This window comes from Lissotriton helveticus, chromosome 1_1 (genome assembly GCF_964261635.1).
Source record: "Lissotriton helveticus chromosome 1_1, aLisHel1.1, whole genome shotgun sequence".
NCBI lineage: Eukaryota > Metazoa > Chordata > Amphibia > Caudata > Salamandridae > Lissotriton > Lissotriton helveticus.
The window spans coordinates 1,464,373,414-1,464,392,613 of NC_136057.1; the positions used below are offsets into that span (position 1 = coordinate 1,464,373,414).

Here is a 19,200-nt window from a genome sequence, read left to right on the forward strand (position 1 = left end):
CGACTTGTGAAATCTGCCTGCAGTTTTCCAGTAGGACCCTGAAGGACCGAGAGAAGATCAGGCTCCAAGGACTGGAGCAAAGAAAACAGCAAGGTCAAGGTGGGTCTGTGCAGGATGGGGCCTCTTCCTCTGCCCGTGCTGCGGCCTCTGGGGGGCTTCCCAGTAAGGAGAAGGCCAGAAAACGCCACCGGTCTCCGTCGGCGTCGATAGCCTCGACGTCGGTGTCGAGAGGAATGACCACGGTCTGCTCCCCGTCTCCCCAGGGCTCTGGGTCGAAGCGACTTCGACGTTCGACGTCGAGGGGACTGACGTCGAGACCTCCCACGAGGTCGACGTCGAGGACTGCTTCGTCGTCGAGCCATCATCGACGTCGAGAGGGTTCAAGGAGGGGCAGGCGCTCGCCGCCGAGGTGTCACTGTTGTTCACCATCGACGTCGACTCGACGTTCGACGTCGAGAAGGAGATAATCGACGTCGAGAAGGCGATCATCGACGTCGAGAAGGCGATCATCGACGTCGAGACGACGGTCATCGACGTCGAGACGACGGTCATCGACGTCGAAAAGGCGCTCAGCGTCGAGGAGGAAAGCATCGTCCTCCAGGAGGCGCAATCCAAAGCCGGGACTGTGTCCTCGGTTTCCACAAGTCCACGGTCGCGGCGGCGCTGTCGCTCAGCTACCAGGGGTACGGCCTCTAGGTCCTCCCCTTCAGGTCAGGCGAAGAAAAGAAAGAGAGGGGAAGAGGCTCCGGGCTCGGAGCACTCACAAGTCTATTCGCCCTCCAAGCCGAGGTCACCTACACCGCCTCCGTTACCCAAGGACCCTCCTCCGCGTAACCCGACACCTCCTCCGCCACCTGTTCCTCCTCATCGTCCTCCGCCTCCTACACCACCACCTCCGCCGAGGTCTGCCTCGTTACCACATCTCCCGACGCCGCCTACGGGGCCACCGCAACTTAGGCTCCCGTTTCGGCCTCCACAGCTCCCTCCGCTACGGCCTGTGGACCGTCCGAGGCCGCGGAGGTCGAGAACTCGCTCCAGACGGAGGGATAGATCCAGGAGTCGCCGTCGCTCGTCTGCGAGATCCAGACGGCGCCACAGGAGGAACCGGTCAAGGTCCCGCTACACAGATTCATCCAGTGCCAGGGACTATTCACCTACCCTGTCGGACTTCCCTCGGACGACGGTGTCTCCAGTAGACAACAGTCTCTTTCCAGGACGTGTTGCTGCGAGGGGCGACTAAGCTGGGCATCACACTCACTGGGCCCGAGCCATTGATTTCCGTCATTTTCAAAACTCTGCACAAGAAGCAGTTGTCTCACCCTTTGCTGCCCTTGGTGCCTGAGCAGGTGGAACCTGCCATGGAGTTGTTCCTCACTCCTGCGATTACGAGGTCGGCACCTTCAAGGCTGCAGAAGAAATATAAGGCTCCTGACTCGGACCCAGCGTTTCTTCGGTTGGATCCCACGCCCGACTCGGTAATTGTGACGGCAGCAAGAAAACAGCACGCCACCACCCCATCATCGACAGTGCCTCCTGACAAGGAGAGACGCTGGATGGATTCGGCAGGCAGGAAGGTTTGCGGGACGGCCTCCACATCGATGAAGGCCGCGAGTGCCTCAGCACTGTTGGGACGTTACGATCGGGCTCTGTGGGAGACCCTCCAACAGTTTTCGAAACACCTTCCCCTGGAAAAAAGGGAAGAATTCCAAGAGATCCTTGCTTGAAGGTGCAGCAGCTGGTTTCCAACCAGGTGATAAGTTTGGCTGCGGACTCCTCCCTCTTGGCAGCCCACGGGTACTGCCATGGGGTCAACCTGAGGCGCCACGCCTGGTTACGTCTTACATCCTCCCAACCCGAGGCACAGCAGAGAGTTCCTGCGCTTCCTCGTCGGCACCAATCACTATCAGTACACCGTACTACCGTTTGGACTGAAGTCTGCACCCAGGACTTTTTCAAAATACATGGCTGTGGTAGCAGCGCACCTGAGAAAGAACAAGGTGTTTGTCTACCCGTACCTGGACGATTGGTTGATCAAAACCTCCACCTTCCAGGAAGCGCAATTGTACTTCAACAGGACGGTCATCCTGCTGAACCGTCTGGGGTTGCACATAAATCTTTCCAAGTCTGTCCCGATTCCTGTGCAGTGCCTGCAGTACTTGGGAGCCTCCATCAATACGCTGTTGGCAAGCGTGTCTCCTTCGGAGGAGAGACGCTTATCCATCCTTTGGAAGGCTCAGGCTTTCATAACTGCTCCATCTACAACAGTGAGGACGGTGTCTTCTCTACTGGGATCGATGGCCTCTTGTATCTTCCTCACTCTGCACGCGCGCCTACACATGAGGCCGCTACAGGAATGTTTGGAGGACCAGTGGGATCAGAGGAAAGGGTGTTGGGACGACCGGATTCAGTTGTCTCTTAACGCCCAACAGTCCCTGAGATGGTGGTGCTCAGCAGAGAATCTCCTCAGAGGGGTTCCTTTCCACAAGGACATCCGTTATCATTACGGATGCGTCTCTCCTGGGCTGGGGAGCGCATTCAGACCATCTACAAATCCAGGGAACGTGGTCTCCAACAGAGTCCACGTATCACATCAATTTCCTGGAACTCAGAGCTGTTCACTTGGCACTGAAGGCCTTTCATCCGTCCTTCCAGACCAACTCTCTGCTTGTACAGACGGACAATACGACCACGATGTATTACCTCAACCAGCAGGGGGGTTCGAGATCGCGCACTCTGTCGCAGGAGGCACAGGCGATCTGGCATTGGCTTCTGGCCCGAGGACTGACGATAACGGCTACCCATCTGCCAGGTGTGCAGAATGTTCAGGCGGACGCACTGAGCAGACTGATTCAGGAAAACCACGAATGGGTCATAAACGACGAAGTACTAGGAGAAGTCTTCGCAAGGTGGGGGACTCCAGATGTAGATCTGTTCGCCACCGCCGAAAACAGCAAATGCCGAGACTTCGCCTCCAGGTACTACCAGCGGGGGACGCTGGGGAATGCGCTATGGATCAACTGATTGAACAGCTTTCTGTACGCTTTTCCACCCATTCCCCTGATTCCGACGGTGCTCATCAAGCTGTCCCAGTCCAGGGCGCGGACGATCCTGATTGCCCCGGAATGGCCCAGACAGTGGTGGTTCACGGACCTGCTTCACCGGTCTCTCCTTCCTCACATACGGCTGCCGTGCAGGCCGGACCTTCTCACGAAGTTCAGGGGACAGATGTTGCACCCCAACCTCTCGTCTTTGAGTTTGGCTGCATGGCTCCTGAGATAGTGCAATATGGCCATTTGAATCTACCTGAAGATTGCATGGACATACTGAAGGAATCTAAGCGACCTTCCACTCGGACTTCCTATGCTTACAAGTGGAAGAGGTTCTGTATCTGGTGCAAGTCCAAGAACTATGACCCGACGACGTGCAAGGAAGATGTCATCCTTCCTTACCTTCTACATTTGGCGCAGTCTGGCCTTAATGTCCATTCCATTAAGGTTCATCTTGCTGCATTGACTGCCTACAGGAAATGCCCTTCACAGACTTCCTTCTTCCAGATCCCTGTGATCAAAGATGTTCTGGAAGGCTTGAAGAAAGTATTCCCTCCTATCAGGCTTCCTTCGCCTTCATGGGAATTGAATGTGGTGCTGTCCAGGTTGATGAAGGAGCCTTTTGAACCTATTCATAAGGCTCGTTGCAGCACCTGTCCTGGAAGGCGGCGTTCCTTGTGGCCATTACATCGGCCCGCAGGGTGAGTGAAATTCAGGCGTTGTGTTGCCAAGAACCTTATACTGTATTTCATGCTGCTAAGGTTGTTATGCGTACTCACCCTAAATTTCTTCCCAAGGTTATTTCTGATTTTCATGTCAACCAGACCATAACTTTGCCTACGTTTTTTCAGAATCCTTCATCTCCAGCGGAAAGGTCTTTACATTCCCTGGATGTTAGGAGGGTGTTGAAATTTTATCTGGATAAAACCAAAGATATTCGTAGGTCAGACCAATTGTTTATCAATTATGGATCGGTCAGGACGGGTCTTGCGACCTCTAAGCAGTCTATCTCTAGTTGGATTGTGTCCTGCATACAGCTGTGTTACCAAAAAGCTAATAAGACCTTAGGGGGTAAACCTAAGGCTCATTCCACCAGGGGCAAAGCTGCCATGACAGCTTTGCTCCGTAATGTTCCAATTGAAGAAATCTGCAAGGCGGCCACTTGGAAGTCGGTCCATACCTTTGCTAAGCATTACTGTCTGGACACTGATGCCAGGGCAGACGCTCAGGTTGGGCAGGCTTCGCTGTGAAATCTGTTCGCACAATAGTGGTGTTATTTCTCTTTTCTCCACCGCCGCTTTGGTGTGGGGATGGGCTTGCCATTCTATTCACTAGATTATGACTAACACAGAGATCCCCAGTTCTGTAGTAGGGGTATCTCTGTTATAGTCATAAGCGCCCGCCCGCCTCCCCGGTGGAGAGAGATATTCATGTAAGGAATGCTACAGGTCTGGCATGTTACGCCTTCAAAAAGAACTGAAAGTAAAAGGGACCTGCTGTGCATTCTGGGATACTGGGAGAAGTTCTGGAAAGTTCTCTTAAAGGCACAGTATCCTATTTAAGCCACATAATGGCAGCCTATGGGGCTTGTCTGTCCATGCCTTCCTCTCTATCATTCCAGAGGCTTTTACTGGTAGAGGCAAGTTTCTCTATGGAAGAAACTGAGCAGGCTGTGCTATTTGTGTGTTTTTTTGGTGGAATTTCTAGTTGAAGTACTGGACAGTGTAGCCTGTGGATATAGGTTGCATTATTTGTCTTTAAATTCTCTCTTAAGTGTCTTTGCAGTTCTGCAATTTTTTGACAATTTAAGAGATTATTTTTGATTGCCGGGGTCCACGTACATGGGCGGGACTATTCACTAGATTATGACTATAACAGAGATACCCCTACTACAGAACTGGAGTTACAGGACAGAAACTACTCCTTATTGTCCAAGGAAGCTTATTCAATGTTCCTCAAGAACGCTACAGAGAAGGTCCCAGTTCTACAGAAACTGACAGGTTTCTACTCAGAAATCAGGGGAATGGCGACCAATTCTGGACCTTTGCAACCTCAACAGGTTCCTCAAAAAACAGGGTTTTCGTATGGTCACCCTGTCAGAGATTCTGAGCTGCCTGAACGAGGGAGATTTTATGGCTTCCTTAGACATGGAAGACGCATACTTCCATATCGCGATTCATCCGAAACATCGAAAGTATCTCCGATTCACTGTGGCTGGCGCCCATTATCAGTTCAAAGTGCTCCCGTTTGGGCTCAAATCGGCTCAAAGGATCTTCACAAAGTGCCTGGCCCCAGTAGCGGCAACGTTGCATTCTTGGGGAATCCAGGTCCATAGAAAGAATATATTCATCATATCAGGAAACTCCATTTCAAAGCTGAAGAACATTGAAGGTTGTTCTTTTTATGGCATGTGTGAGTGCTATTATACCTTTTATGAATGGTAAAGAGTTGAATTTATGCGCTTTTTTGAATTGCAAGTTTATTAAGAGTTTGTCGCTGTATGTTTAACACAGCAAGGTATATTGATGAACACTTTTAGAATATAGCAGACACCTTGTTTGGAATGGAGAAAGACAGATAAAAGCACTATGTATATTTTCAATTCTGATTGTCTCTTCTTACCATTGGTTTTACATTTAAGGAAATCTGTTTTGCCCTATGTAGGTGAAGTACTGGGGCTTGAGACCCGAGTGTCAAAACGTCACTTGAGTGCATCTTATTGTTTTTACCTTTTTTGTATCCACTCTGTAAATTTAAACATCTGAAAGAAACAGGTTAGTATTAGATTCCTTACCTTAGAATATCCCCAGGCGTCAGTCTGGATCCGGAAACTTTTGCGTAGCAGTACCCCTGCGCGTCGGTAGGCGTCGTCTGCAGGCGTCCCCTGCGGCTCCGCGTCGTCGGCGTCGTGCGCCGTGATGACGTCGCTGGAGTATATAGACGCCGCCTCCGCGCGCTGACGTCAGTTCTTCTTTTTTCCGCGCCAGTTAGCGCAGATCCGAAGAGCAGTACTCCGGTCTTTTGACCAAGTTTTTGTTAACTCTAACTCTTTCTTCAGGTGCCGGTAGGATGCCCGGTTTTAAGAGTTGCGACGGGTGCGACCGCCTGATGTCGGTCACCGACCACCATCGACTCTGCCTCCAGTGTCTGGGCGCGGACCACGACGTGGAGTCCTGCGTCGACTGCCGGGCCTTGACAAGTAAAGCTAGACGGGAGCGGTCCCGCAAGCTGCTCGAGCTCCGAGTGTCGGCCCCGCGTCGAGAGCGGTCCCGGTCCGGTCGGAGGTCGAGGGAGCGGTCGAGGGAGCGATCGCGGAGCCGCCATGAGCGCTCCGGGAGACTCCACCATTCCTCCGGTTCGTCAGGTAAGGGACACAAGAAGTCGGGCGTCGTCATCGTACCCCCGACGCCCGCGTGATGCGGCCGGGGGTTCGGGTGGCCGCGGCCCCGCGTGGGTCGCCGACGCCGTCTGCCCCATACCCGTCGGTCCCTGGGGAAGGCGCGTCGCGCGAGGAGATTGAGGAGTTCCTCATGGCTATGAGGGCGATGTCTCCTCCGGCGGGGCCTACGGCGCCTGCGGGCCCGTTGGTCCCGTCTGGGGGCCCGAGCGGTTCGGGTGCACCTGCTCCGACGCCGACGGGTGCTCCGGCCCCGGCGCCGCCGGCGGCTCCGGCGCCGCTGGGCCCTTCAGGGTCGTCGCCGGCTGGTCCACCGGCCTCTCCGGCGTCGATTCCATTGGGGCAACCCGTGGTGCCGCCTCCGCGCGGCGCCGTGACTCCGCCGTCGGTTCCGGCCGGCGTCGGGGCGCCGGCGCCGCGCGGCGCCACCCCCGTTCCCTCTCCGACTCCTGACGCGGAGTCGGACCGGCATCGTCCGACGCCGAGTCCGGCGCCGTTGGGGCCCATTGGCTCCGAGGAGCCGGTCTATATCGTCGACTCAAACTATGGCGATGAGGACGATTATGGAGAGGGTTGGGAGGGGTCTGAGGACCCTTTGTCACGAGCCTGCCAGTATGACGTGGACTGGGTAGGTGACTTAGGTGATGCCAGTTGTCTGGACGAGTCGCCCAACCCTGGGTTTGTCTCGCCTTCCCCTGTGGCGTCGGAGGCGGGGGCTGCCTATTCGGTGGTCCTGATGAGGGCTGCCAAGGCCTTGAGCTCCCCGTCGCTAAGGTGAAACCTAACATCCTCACCGAAGTATTTAAACCGCAGTCATGCCCGCAGGAGCCTCTGCTGCCGTTTAATGAGGCCCTGACGGATGTCCTTTTGGGCACCTGGTCCAGGCCTGCTTCCGGTGCACCGGTTGACCGAAACGTTGCCAGGCGTCACCGTCCGTGTTCGGACGACCCTGCCTTCCTCTCCACCCATCCCTCCCCGGAGAGTCTGGTGATCCAAGCCTCCACTTCCCAGTCCGCATTCCCGTCGGCCCCGCCCGATCGGGAATCGAAGCGATATGACCAATTTGGCAAGAAGGTCTTTTCGTCTTTGAGTGCTGGACTGCGGTCTTGCAATACCGCATGCCTCTTGGGCCGCTACACCCACTCTCTGTGGGATACGGTCGCGGAGTGTCTGCCGCAATGCCCGCAGGAGGTGCGGGACAAGCTCAACCAGGCCTTGGTTGAAGGCCGGGACGCGGCGAGGTATTCGATAAGGTGTGGTCTTGACACGACCGACTTGCTGGGACGGGCTATGTCCACGACGGTGGCGATTCGTCGCCATGCTTGGCTGAGATCCGCCAACTTCTCGCCGGATGTCCAGAATGCCCTCATGGACATGCCTTTCGATGGCAGTCGCCTGTTCGGTGACAAGGCGGACAACGCGCTTGAGCGCTTCAAGGACTCCAGGGTCACGGCCAAGTCCTTGGGTCTTTCGACCTAGCGCCAACAAACGGGTTCGTTTCGCCCCTTTCGTGGCCAAGGAAGGGGCGGTCCCACACGTGCTGCCAGCCACGCGCCGCAGAACGCTCCTCAGCGCGGTGGTGGCCGTGGATTCCGCCGGGGTGGCGGTAGAGGGCAGCGGCGAGGTCAGTCCACACCTCCCCCCGCAGCAGCCTCCAAATCTTCCTAGTCCGAGCTTTCGGGCCCATGTGACGCCAGTGGGTGGCAGGGTTCGCCATCACCACTCCCGCTGGCGCACGATTACGTCGGACAGGTGGGTGCTGCAGCTCGTCCGAAGGGGCTACTCCCTCCCCTTCGAGTCCACTCCTCCAGCCATGCCACCGCAGAACCACCGTGTGTCGGGGGACCACTTGACACTTCTGCAGGAGGAAGTTACGGCCCTCTTGGCCAAGGGGGCCATCGAGCGCGTTCCTGGGCCAGAAGTAGGGTGTGGTTGCTACTCCCACTACTTTCTGGTACCCAAGAAGGACAAAGGGGGCCTACGTCCTATCTTGGACCTACGGAACGTCAACGGCTTCCTCCGGAAGGAGAAGTTCAAGATGTTGACTTTGGCTCAGGTCTTGGCTGCTCTAGACCCACAAGACTGGATGGTAGCGTTGGACTTGCAGGATGCGTATTTTCACATCCCCGTCCTGCCGGCCCACCGGCGTTACCTGCGGTTCACGGTAGGCCACGAGCACTTTCAGTTTATCGTGCTCCCATTCGGCCTTACCAGCGCCCCACGGGTGTTCACGAAAGTGATGGCGGTGGTCGCAGCTCATCTGCGCCGGTTAGGGGTTTCAGTCTTCCCCTACCTCGACGACTGGTTGTTGAAGGCGGGCTCGCCCCAGACAGTCGTCCACCACCTTCAGATGACGGCAGACCTCCTGCACGAGCTGGGGTTTTCCATCAATGTGCCGAAATCACACCTGTGTCCCTCTCAAAAGCTCCTTTTCATCGGAGCGGTTCTCGACTCGGCGCAGTTTCGGGTTTATCCTCCGGAACGGCGGGCCCGGGATATTCAGGCTCTGATTCCCATCTTTCAGCCGTTGTCCCGGGTTTCGGTCAGGTTGACGCTGCGGCTTCTGGGGCTGATGGCCTCCTGCATCCTTCTGGTGCATCACGCCAGATGGCGGATGTGGGCTCTGCAGTGGGACCTGAAGTTTCAGTGGGCCCAGCATCAGGGCAACCTGTCCGACCATGTCCTGATCTCGGAGGGCACTGCGAGACAGTTGCAGTGGTGGCTTACGGACCGCGATTGGGTCAGAGGCAGATCCCTCTCCCTTCCCCAACCGGAGCACGTAGTTGTGACGGACGCGTCCCTCCAGGGCTGGGGAGGCCACTTGGGAGAGGCGGAGATCAGAGGCATCTGGTCTCCGGCGGAGTCCCGGCTCCATATCAACATGTTGGAGCTGCGGCCGATTCGCCTAGCACTGAAGGCATTCCTCCCCTTTGTCAACGGGAGTGTAGTGCAGGTGTTCACGGACAACACCACCGCCATGTGGTACTGCAACAAACAGGGCGGTGTGGGGTCGTGGACCCTTTGCCAGGAGGCTCTGCGCCTCTGGCAATGGCTGGAACGTCAGGGCGTGACTCTGACGGTTCAACACCTGGCAGGTTCTCTGAACGCCAGGGCGGACGAACTCAGCCGTCGGTGCTCGGTGGATCACGAATGGCGTCTGAACTCGGACGTGGCGAACGGCCTCTTTCAGCAATGGGGAGAGCCTTGGTTAGATCTATTCGCCACAGAAGAGAACGCGCAATGTCATCAGTTCTGCGCGTTGGAGTTTCCAAGACGGCACTCGCTCGGCGACGCCTTTCGGCGCGAGTGGAGCTGCGGTCTGTTGTACGCCTTTCCGCCTATACCACTTCTGCCCAGAGTGCTGAAGAAGATCAGGCTCGACCGGGCCCAAGTTATCCTTGTGGCTCCGGACTGGGCTCGAAGATACTGGTATCCCGAGCTACTCAGCATGTCAGTCGGTCCCTCGATCCGCCTGCCCCTTCAGGAGGACCTTCTGTCGCAGCAGCAGGGGACGGTCCTCCACCCGAACCTGTCCAGCCTCCACCTCCATGCGTGGAGATTGAGCGGCGACAGTTGAGGCCATTCGACTTGCCTCCTGAAGTCTGTGATGTGATTCTGGCAGCCAGGCGTCCCTCCACAAAGTCGGTATACGCCTGCAGGTGGAACAGATTTGTGGCATGGTGCACAGCAAAGGCTGTGGATCCCCTTTCTGCCCCTCTTTCCGAGGTTCTCCTCTTCCTTCTTTCTCTTGCCCAGCAGGGCTCTGCTCTGGGCACTATCAAGGGCTACCTTTCTGCCCTTTCCGCCTTCTTAAGGCTACCTGATCAGCCATCTTTATTCAAGTCCCCTATTGTACTGAGATTCTTGAAAGGCATCACGCACATGTATCCTCCTGTTCCGTTCGTGATGCCTCAGTGGGACTTGAACCTGGTTCTGACATTCTTGATGTGTGCTCCCTTTGAGCCGCTTCATTCCTGTCCTCTCCGTCTTCTCACTTTAAAGACGGCCTTCCTGGTTGTCATCACCTCTGCCAGGAGAGTGAGTGAGCTCCAGGCTCTTTCTGTTAAACCTCCTTTCTTGTCCGTCCATCCTGACAAGGTGGTTCTTAGGACTAGGCCTTCTTTCCTGCCCAAAGTAGTTTCTGCTTTTCACATCGGGCAGTCCATCACCTTACCCTCCTTCTTCCCGCCTCCGCATCCTTCAAAAGATGAAGAGCGGCTCCATCGTCTGGACCCAAAACGTGCGCTTTCATTTTATATGGATCGCACACGCCAGTTCCGGGTGGATGACCAACTGTTTGTTGGCTACGTGGGTGAGAAGAAGGGAAGGGCGGTACAGAAACGAACCATCTCTCGGTGGGTCGTCCTGTGCATCAAAGCATGCTACTCTTTGGCTCGGAAGGAGCCTCCGGTTGGGCTGAGGGCCCATTCCACTCGGGCCACGGCGGCTACTACTGCCCTGGGCCGGGGAGTCCCTTTGCAGGACATTTGCCAGGCGGCTACGTGGGCCTCGCTGCACACCTTTGCGAGGCACTACTGCCTGGACAGTCAAGTCCGGAGGGATGGCTTCTTTGGCCGTTCGGTCCTCCAGGACTTTCTGGTGTAGGTTTGTATTGGTTCGCAGACCCACCACCGGGGTTGGTATTGCTGGGGTATCTATTCTAAGGTAAGGAATCTAATACTAACCTGTTTCTTTCAGATGAACAAGTTACTTACCTTCGGTAACGATATATCTGTAAGAAACAGTAGTTAGTATTAGATTCCTTACCGCCCCACCCGTCCTCCCCGTTCTGCGAACTGATACCTAGGGTTAAGGACATCCCTTTCAGGGCCCTAGTTTCAAATGGCACCAGTGTTAGTTCTCACATGGCTCTGCGTGTTCTGGCGCGGAAAAGCTGTGTGCAAAGAACTGACGTCAGCGCGCGGAGGCGGCGTCTATATACTCCAGCGACGTCATCAAGGCGCACGACGCCGACGACGCGGAGCCGCAGGGGACGCCTGCAGACGACGCCTACCGACGCGCAGGGGTACTGCTACGCAAAAGTTTCCGGATCCAGACTGACGCCTGGGGATATTCTAAGGTAAGGAATCTAATACTAACTACTGTTTCTTACAGATATATCGTTACCGAAGGTAAGTAACTTGTTCATTATGCTTTACTTCCTCACTTTGAGTCTGAGTATTTAGGGTTCATGATGCATGTGAAGTTCAACTTCTCATTTGTGTCTGGATTCAGGCCTACAACGGTCACTGTGAAGCTCTGAAGACTCTCGCTGAGACTCTGGTGAACCTAGATGTGCGGGATCACAAGGGCCGCACCGCTCTGTACCTCGCCACGGAGAGAGGCTCCACAGAGTGTGTGGAGGTACTTACCAGCCATGGTGCATCTGCTCTAGTGAAGGAGAGGAAAAGGAAATGGACACCATTGCATGCTGCTGGTGAGTAGATTCACTACCATTCTACAAGTTGTAGAGAAATCTGGGTGTAACAGATTTTGCTATGATAACACAAGAGGGGGTGGAATGTTGGGTTAGCATAGCTTTATTAACTTTCAGGGGAAGAATGCAGATGGGTGTGAAGATGTTAGCTACCATGACACTAGTCAAAAGTGTAGTGCATGCCGCATCTTGGCCCAACACATTTCACGGCGATCAGACCCTGCCTCATTCTCCTATGGGCTCCGACCTCTTCTCTCGCAGCCGTGATTGAACCCGCATGTCTGCAAACCTATGACCAGACCATGGCTCCTTACCACGTTTTGGGGCTCAAAGGTGTTGACACCTACACCGGCACGCCAGCACTACCAGTGACTGGCTGGTACCAGGAAAATTGACCATGCATGTATATAGACCCTTGGAGAGAAAAGTAAGCTCACCACGTTGTAACTGCACTATTGCTCCCCTGATTACGGTTAAAGAAGGTTCTACGGCTGTCGAACCTGACAGAACCATTTCACTTGACAGCTCTAACCGACAGACCACCCACTTCACTGCACGGCCCTCCCATAGGCAGACTTCACACAATCAACCACAGTTATGCCTCTATACAAGTCTTAAAAGGGATGCTTCCACACATCTCCCTTTACAGTACCCTGCTCCATTGTACATATGGTTTTAAAGAACACCCCATTTTCTTTTTCTTTGTCTTCCTCTTTTTCTTTGTCTTCCTCTTTTCCATAGGTCTGCAACCGCCCATTACAGAGCTACTAGTGCCCCACGTCAGGCTACCATCTAAAACATTAGGAGCCTGCCATTAGTTGTGCACCACACTATCACGTAGGTCCTGAAGAAGTGCCACATGAGTCTTTATGAGCAACCAGGCACGAAACATGTCGACCCCACACACTGTGACTGCCTGTTAGGAACATTATATTCCCAGAGGGCGTCCATTCGTTTTTACTTAGGCTGGATCTACCAAAATCATTAAAATTCTTGTGAATAGGACTGATCCAGACTTATTTTATATTACACTTCACGTGCACCACACCTTCCCTACCCTCTTACCCACGCGCACCCTACGGCTTCTTCTAAAAAAAACTCTGGCAAAGAGCCCCGTTTACGGTGAGCCCGTCGGGCATTGCAGCGCCGGCCCGACGAGGAGCAAAACCCAATGATTAATCATGACACCTCTCGGGGTGTGTGAGGGCATCATGAAAAAAGACCTGTCTTTCCCCCTCCTACTCTAGGAACTGCATACTCCGCTACACTAGTTAAAGTGAACCATACTAAAAAAGGAGCTGATTGTGGAAAAACACTATACAATTTCAGAAACCCTGGGGCAGTCTGAATATATCTCTGCCAAGGACTGGCTTCTCCAGAATGCCAGTCATGCCCAGTTCCAGGTGTTCTATTTCTAAAATGTTTGTCAACTCACCGGACATCGTCCCATCTCATAAACAGAACCAGAAAAAAGGTGTGAAAGGTCAGAAAGTACCTCACTTAAGCGTCACCAAAGGAGCTGCTGGTTGGTGCTCATCAGTTTGCTCACAATATCATCATTGGTAACTTTCAAAACTGCAAAGAAAGAAAAAGATTGTGCCCAGGTTTTATAAGAGGTGAAAAAGGAACTAGAAAGAATAAATAAAATGCAGTGTTGATGCTTGTGTCATTCGTCAACCAATTGGACCGCGTGGTGTGAAAGAAGGAAGTTGTTTCTCCTAGCTAAAATGAGTTGTGACTCACTTGCAGTTATACATACTTTATTGGTCGCAGTGATCTCACTACGGTTAAAAGAACGGCATGTTTTAGACCATTTCAGTTAGAAAGGCCGACATGTTTCTTTGCCACTCGCTTCTGGCACTGTCATCAGGGCTTGGGGACTGGTCTCCACTTCACCGACACTTCAAGCACATTCTATGGTGGTTGGCAAACAGAAAAGAAAGATGGTGCCAAACATATAAACACATATTGTAATGGTGTTTACCGGCAATTTTGCCCAGACATCAATGCATGTTAATGTGCGTGGTTATGCTATAATTACCCAGAGGTTGCCAACAGAACTCGTACCAGCAACACACTCTTGGGGAAGCACCCACAAATTTTAGCCACGCATCCCCATCAGGAAATCGCAGCCGTCGACCGTCAGCCTGTGGATATATGCACATTGACATTCATCTTAATTAATATATAGTGTCAGTATCTCAAAGGTTCACCTATGTTCTCCCGATACTCAATGAGTGCCCTCCTCACATCCTTAAGTATATCCTGATGAGAGCTGTTCTACACCTTGACCTCCATGTAATAAAATCAACAAGTAAAAAATCTTTCCTAGCTTTACTGCGTGCCATTGCAGTCTCCTGGGAGCTACCAACTCTATTACCAAGGCACTACACTGTAATTACCAATACCTGCGGTCCCCCGGAGTAACTGGTAACCATTATCGGGCTGCCCGACCCCCACAACCGTGGTCCCCTACTCTTACCGCTCTAGTGGTCGTCTCCGCTGTAGAATCATCCAGGACGCTGAGAAAACTCGAGCGCTCCTTAAAGTACGAGTCCCGCGTCCTGGAAGGACAATGGGAGACCCGCCCCCTCACCTCGGTCAGCTGCCAAACGCGTGAGGCCGGGCGATTATGCAGTTCCTGCCTACACTCTGATTTCATCAGTCGCCATCTTGGAAAGGATGCTTTAAAATAAAACAATGTGTGGGGTGCGTAAATAATTATAGTACGATACCCTTTGAATGGTCGCCCTGTATACATCACCGTACATATATTTAGAAAATCGTAAGAGTCCCAATGCCTACACACAACACCAGGCACTTATATGACTGCCTGGGTCTGCATACTTCATTAATGCAGTGTCCTTCTTTACTTGGCTGTCTGTCTCAAATAAGTTTCAAAATATGATCTGTAGCTTGCTTTTTAAATAAAGCTTTTTAAAAAAAAGCTTCTTTGGAAAATATTCGAGAAAACAAATGTAGGGCATTCAAAAGGTATTGAACTATAATTTGCTTATAATAAATAAGGGGACGCGCAGGAGCGCTACAAAAAATGCCAACGCATCCCGCTGCACGGGAGGCACTTCTAATCTGCTGCTTTGAATTGCACTGCACTTTATCCCTGCTCCCTTGCCCTTGGCGCCCGCACTGAACTCTTTACAGCTGCCCCCTGGTACCTGGACTGCAAGGGAGGGGGCCATTGCAGCAGCACCTGTAACCGAGCGCAGGAGCGCTACAAAAGACGCTATGCATCCCCCTGCGTGAGACGTGAGGGACGTGCCCGGCCTGGGCCAAGACGGGCCCGTCTTAGCCCGGACGAGGCCAGGCCGGGCCACATCTCTGACACCTGCTTCAGGGACCACAGTACTTAAGGGTGAGGCCCCTATGTTTGCTGTATGTTGCAGGACGCTATCCAGCCTGTAGTGTAAAGTGAACTCCATACTGGGACTTGCTCAGCAAAGAGCGTCTGCAGCATCGATAAATAGGGGGACTGAGCATGAATCCTATTACCCTCTTCTTGATTGTCTCTTGGGTTATTTTCAAATCATGCAGGGTTACGTGTTTCTTATTAACTGTACGATTACCTTGGAGATCACATACTATCTGACAGTCAGAAATTTTGCGGGGATAATAATTATAAGTTATAATAATTCAGAGGTTTAAGTATAATAGTTTGAGTGGAAGAGATGGGCAGAAGAAAAGCTGAGAGCTCGCTAAAGGCGGAAGGGTGGTCTCAGAACTCATTAATGAAGTATCTATCCTCAGCAATGGGAGCCATAGAAAAGCAAATACACTCTGTGGAAGAGACGTTAAATCAAGGCAAAAAGGTGGGAGAGGGACTTCCGAGCTCCTTAAATCCTAAGCGCTCGGTCTCACGAATTTTACATCCAGACATTACAAATAATCCAAATAACACAATTAACATGAACGGGTGTGTGCAGGAGGTGTCAGTTCATATTTACATTTCTGATCAGGAACGCGAGTCACAACCTCTGTCAACGCACCCTAGGAACCCAGAGGTAACATCAGAGCCCCCAGTCGAAGAACCCCCCGTCCCTAGGCCTGATGCTCTAACTAAAAAGCTTAAAAAAACAAATAGTCTAAATCCGATAACGGGAGACAAGGATCATCATCAATCATTGGAAAAGATACCTACGTCGCGGACCATGACAAGCTATGGCTTAAAATAGACGGTCTGCAAAAAATATTTACTGATGCCCTAACAAACTAAATGGTCAGGGTGATAGCTATTGAAGACATATTGAGGAAACGCTCAGGAGAACCTCCTGATACCACTACGACCAAGATGCTTAATTTGGCAGCAGGATCAGATAATTAACCACCTCTCCTGCAGGCTGACCACTCATCAAAGGGGGCTTATCACAATGAGCTACATACAAAGAAAGGGTCACTCGAGATGTATAACAATAGCCAAATAGCCAGTGGTCGAAATTCCTCTAATACATATGTAAGTAATAAGAAAGCCTAGTACTGGATTACAAAATTAACGAGACCGTACTTTACCTGCAACCTGAACTTTCTCCCATTGGATAACATTGCCAGTTTTTCATTGAAAAGTTTCTAAGTGTGAACTTTTAAAACCGCTTTATATTCCTGAAAAATCACTACTATAACTAAAACGATTTTACTAAATTGGTTTCAGCTTAGACTTGAGGACTGAACCTAGGATCCAGTCCTGGAACTACCAAAGTAATCTACACAGTAATCAACTGTACATATATGATGAAAACCCATTGAGCTAAATGCTATAGTGTGTTTAGAATTGTGTTGCCTACTGCAACCCCTGTATCTATTGTGTTCACAAAGTTTATTGCCTCTTTGCAAAGTAATTACATCAGAGTACTCATATCGAGAAAAGTATATTTTTATACCTGTTGGTTCTAAAAATAAAACAACTATATCTGTTGATATAAAAACAATTGGCCTGGAGTTCAGTCCTTGAGTGTGTGAAATCTTTTGCTGACTGAGTGTGTACAACAAATGCTTTACACTGTCCTCTGGTACTGCCTTACTGCTCGACCAAGCTACCACTTTTAAGAGTAAGGTCAGTCCTGACTTTTACCTCTGGGGTTTGTGGACTCTATACGCACTGTACCTTATTCTGGTTCAGTTATATGGAGCCACTTTCTCACAACTGTCCACGTTGAGAAACAGGTCTCCGTCAGTGTTGGCTAAACGTTTGACATCGAGACAGGACACTAAGTCTCCACACATCCTTGAGTGGTCGAGGTCGAGGCACAAGTCTCCGTCAAGATCTTTGCAGAGATCATCGACGTCAAGGCATAAGACGCCGACGTCGAAGCAGAGGGCTCCATCAGCTTCCTCTCAGAGAAGGTCGACGTCCAGACACCAGACTTCGGCGCAGAGGCTTTCAACATCGAGGCAAAGGTGTCTGTTGACGTCCGCGCAGAGAAGGTCGACGTCAAGACAGAAGACGCAGTGGACAGCATAATGAAGACGATCGCCGTCGAGGCAGAGGTCTCCGTCGAGCCTTCGACGTCGAGACAAGGGATTCCGTCTGCGTCACAACCCAGGCATTAGACGTCGAGACACAAATCTGCAGCTAGAGAGAGATTGACGTCAAGTCATCGGAATCGAACAGGCTCACGAGTTTTACACTGTCGCCATTACCGACGTGGAGGCCAGAATCTCACCACGCGCTATCACGACGTTCTTCTGTTTCTTCCTCAAGGTCACCGGTGGTCATTTCGACGTCGAATAGCCCAATGTCTTCACCTGTACGCCCCAGTCCCACTGAGGATCCTGCAAGAAGGTAGAAACAGAAATCGCCATCTGCACATTGCCCACGTTCTCCTGAGGCTGCTGTGCCGTACGAGGGGCGAAGATCGCCATCTGTGCACCTCTCTCCCAGATAGATATTACCCCTGCGTCATTGGTAAAAAGCTGACGCTGCACATTCAAGAGGCGTTCAGGACTATTCCAGCCGTCTATACAGATCTCCACTAACATGACTGGTGCAGCAGATCTTTCTCCTACTACTGCATCGAGGGGTAGGGATCTCATGCATACTCCTGCTCACTCTTCAAGAAGGAGGTCCAGATCTCGAGGAAAAAGGAGAACACACAGGTCTCCAACACATTCACCCTATTCCATCCACTCCTCGAAGAGGGACTACTCCCCGACTCTGACAGACAGCCCACCGTCGAGGGTCTCTCCTGTCGATGACGTTGTCACTTTTCAGGATGTTTTATCCAGAGGGGCAAGCAAACTAAACATCGCTATGCCCACTCAGCAGAGCTCATCATCGGTCATCTTTGAAACTCTGCATCAGAGATCAGCAGCCAAACCATTGTTAACTTTGGTGCCGGGTCTACTCCAACCTGTGATGGGTATTTTTCTTATGTCGGCGACTTTCAAGTCAGCCCCTGCGAGAATCCTAAAGAAATACAGGCCTCCTGAAGAGGACCCTTTGTTTCTCAGATCAGACCCTCCACCAGATTCCTTTATCATTGCGGGGGCTAAGAAGACGCATGCTGTAGACTCCTCATCTACGTTTCCACCGGATAGGGAGAGGATAGCACAAGATGCGTGGGGGAGAAAGGTCTGTGGCACGTCAGCCTCCATGATGAAGGTTTCCAGTGCTTCGGCTCTGTTGGGGCGCTACGACAGATCTTTGTGGGACTCTATCCAAAGGTTCGCAAAAAATCTACCAAGCAAAGATCTTAGAGATTTCGAGGCAATCTTGCGAGAAGGCAATTTTTTAGCAAATCAAGTGATCAGCGCCGTAGCTGATGGAGCTACGCTTCCTGCACACTCATATGTACATGGAATCAGTGCTAGAAGATCATCCTAGCTCCGTCTCACTGCCCTTAAACAAGAAGCGCAATCACGAATCCTTAATCTTCCCTTTTCAGGCACAACTTTGTTTGGCACTCGTACTGATGAGCAGCTGGCAAGAATGAAGTCGGAACTTGACACACTGAAGGCTGTAGGGCTTGAAAAAAAGAAAGAGTTCCAACGCCGTTACAGGCCCTATGATCGGTGGCCCTTCCATCAGAGAGGGTTCAAACCCCTCACTGGCAGAAGGCTACAACATCAGCAGGGTCAATCGAAATCCCTCTACCAGGACCGTCGTACCCCAAGAGGAACCCCTCGTCAGTCCACTACCTCGGCTAAAACACCAGCGAAACTATGAGTGTCCACTACCCCATCTCCGTTTCCCACTCCAGTGGGGGGGGGGAGTATTATCAATCATCTAGAAGAGTGGTGTGGTATCACAAAAGACCAATGGGTGTTAACTACGCTGCAGAATAGGTACTCTACGTTTTAGACATCAA

General features: G+C 52.1%; 1 protein-coding gene across 3 annotated transcripts in view; it reads left to right on the forward strand.

Moving 5' to 3' along the window:
* ANKRD52 (ankyrin repeat domain 52) overlaps nucleotides 1–19,200 on the forward strand; it is a 387,356-nt gene that overhangs the window by 182,068 nt on the left and 186,088 nt on the right. For all 3 annotated transcript variants that reach the window (XM_078686163.1, XM_078686164.1, XM_078686168.1), the window contains exon 18: nucleotides 11,680–11,881. In XM_078686163.1, the coding sequence (XP_078542289.1) occupies nucleotides 11,680–11,881 (202 nt within the window). The remainder of the gene's footprint in view (nucleotides 1–11,679; nucleotides 11,882–19,200) is intronic.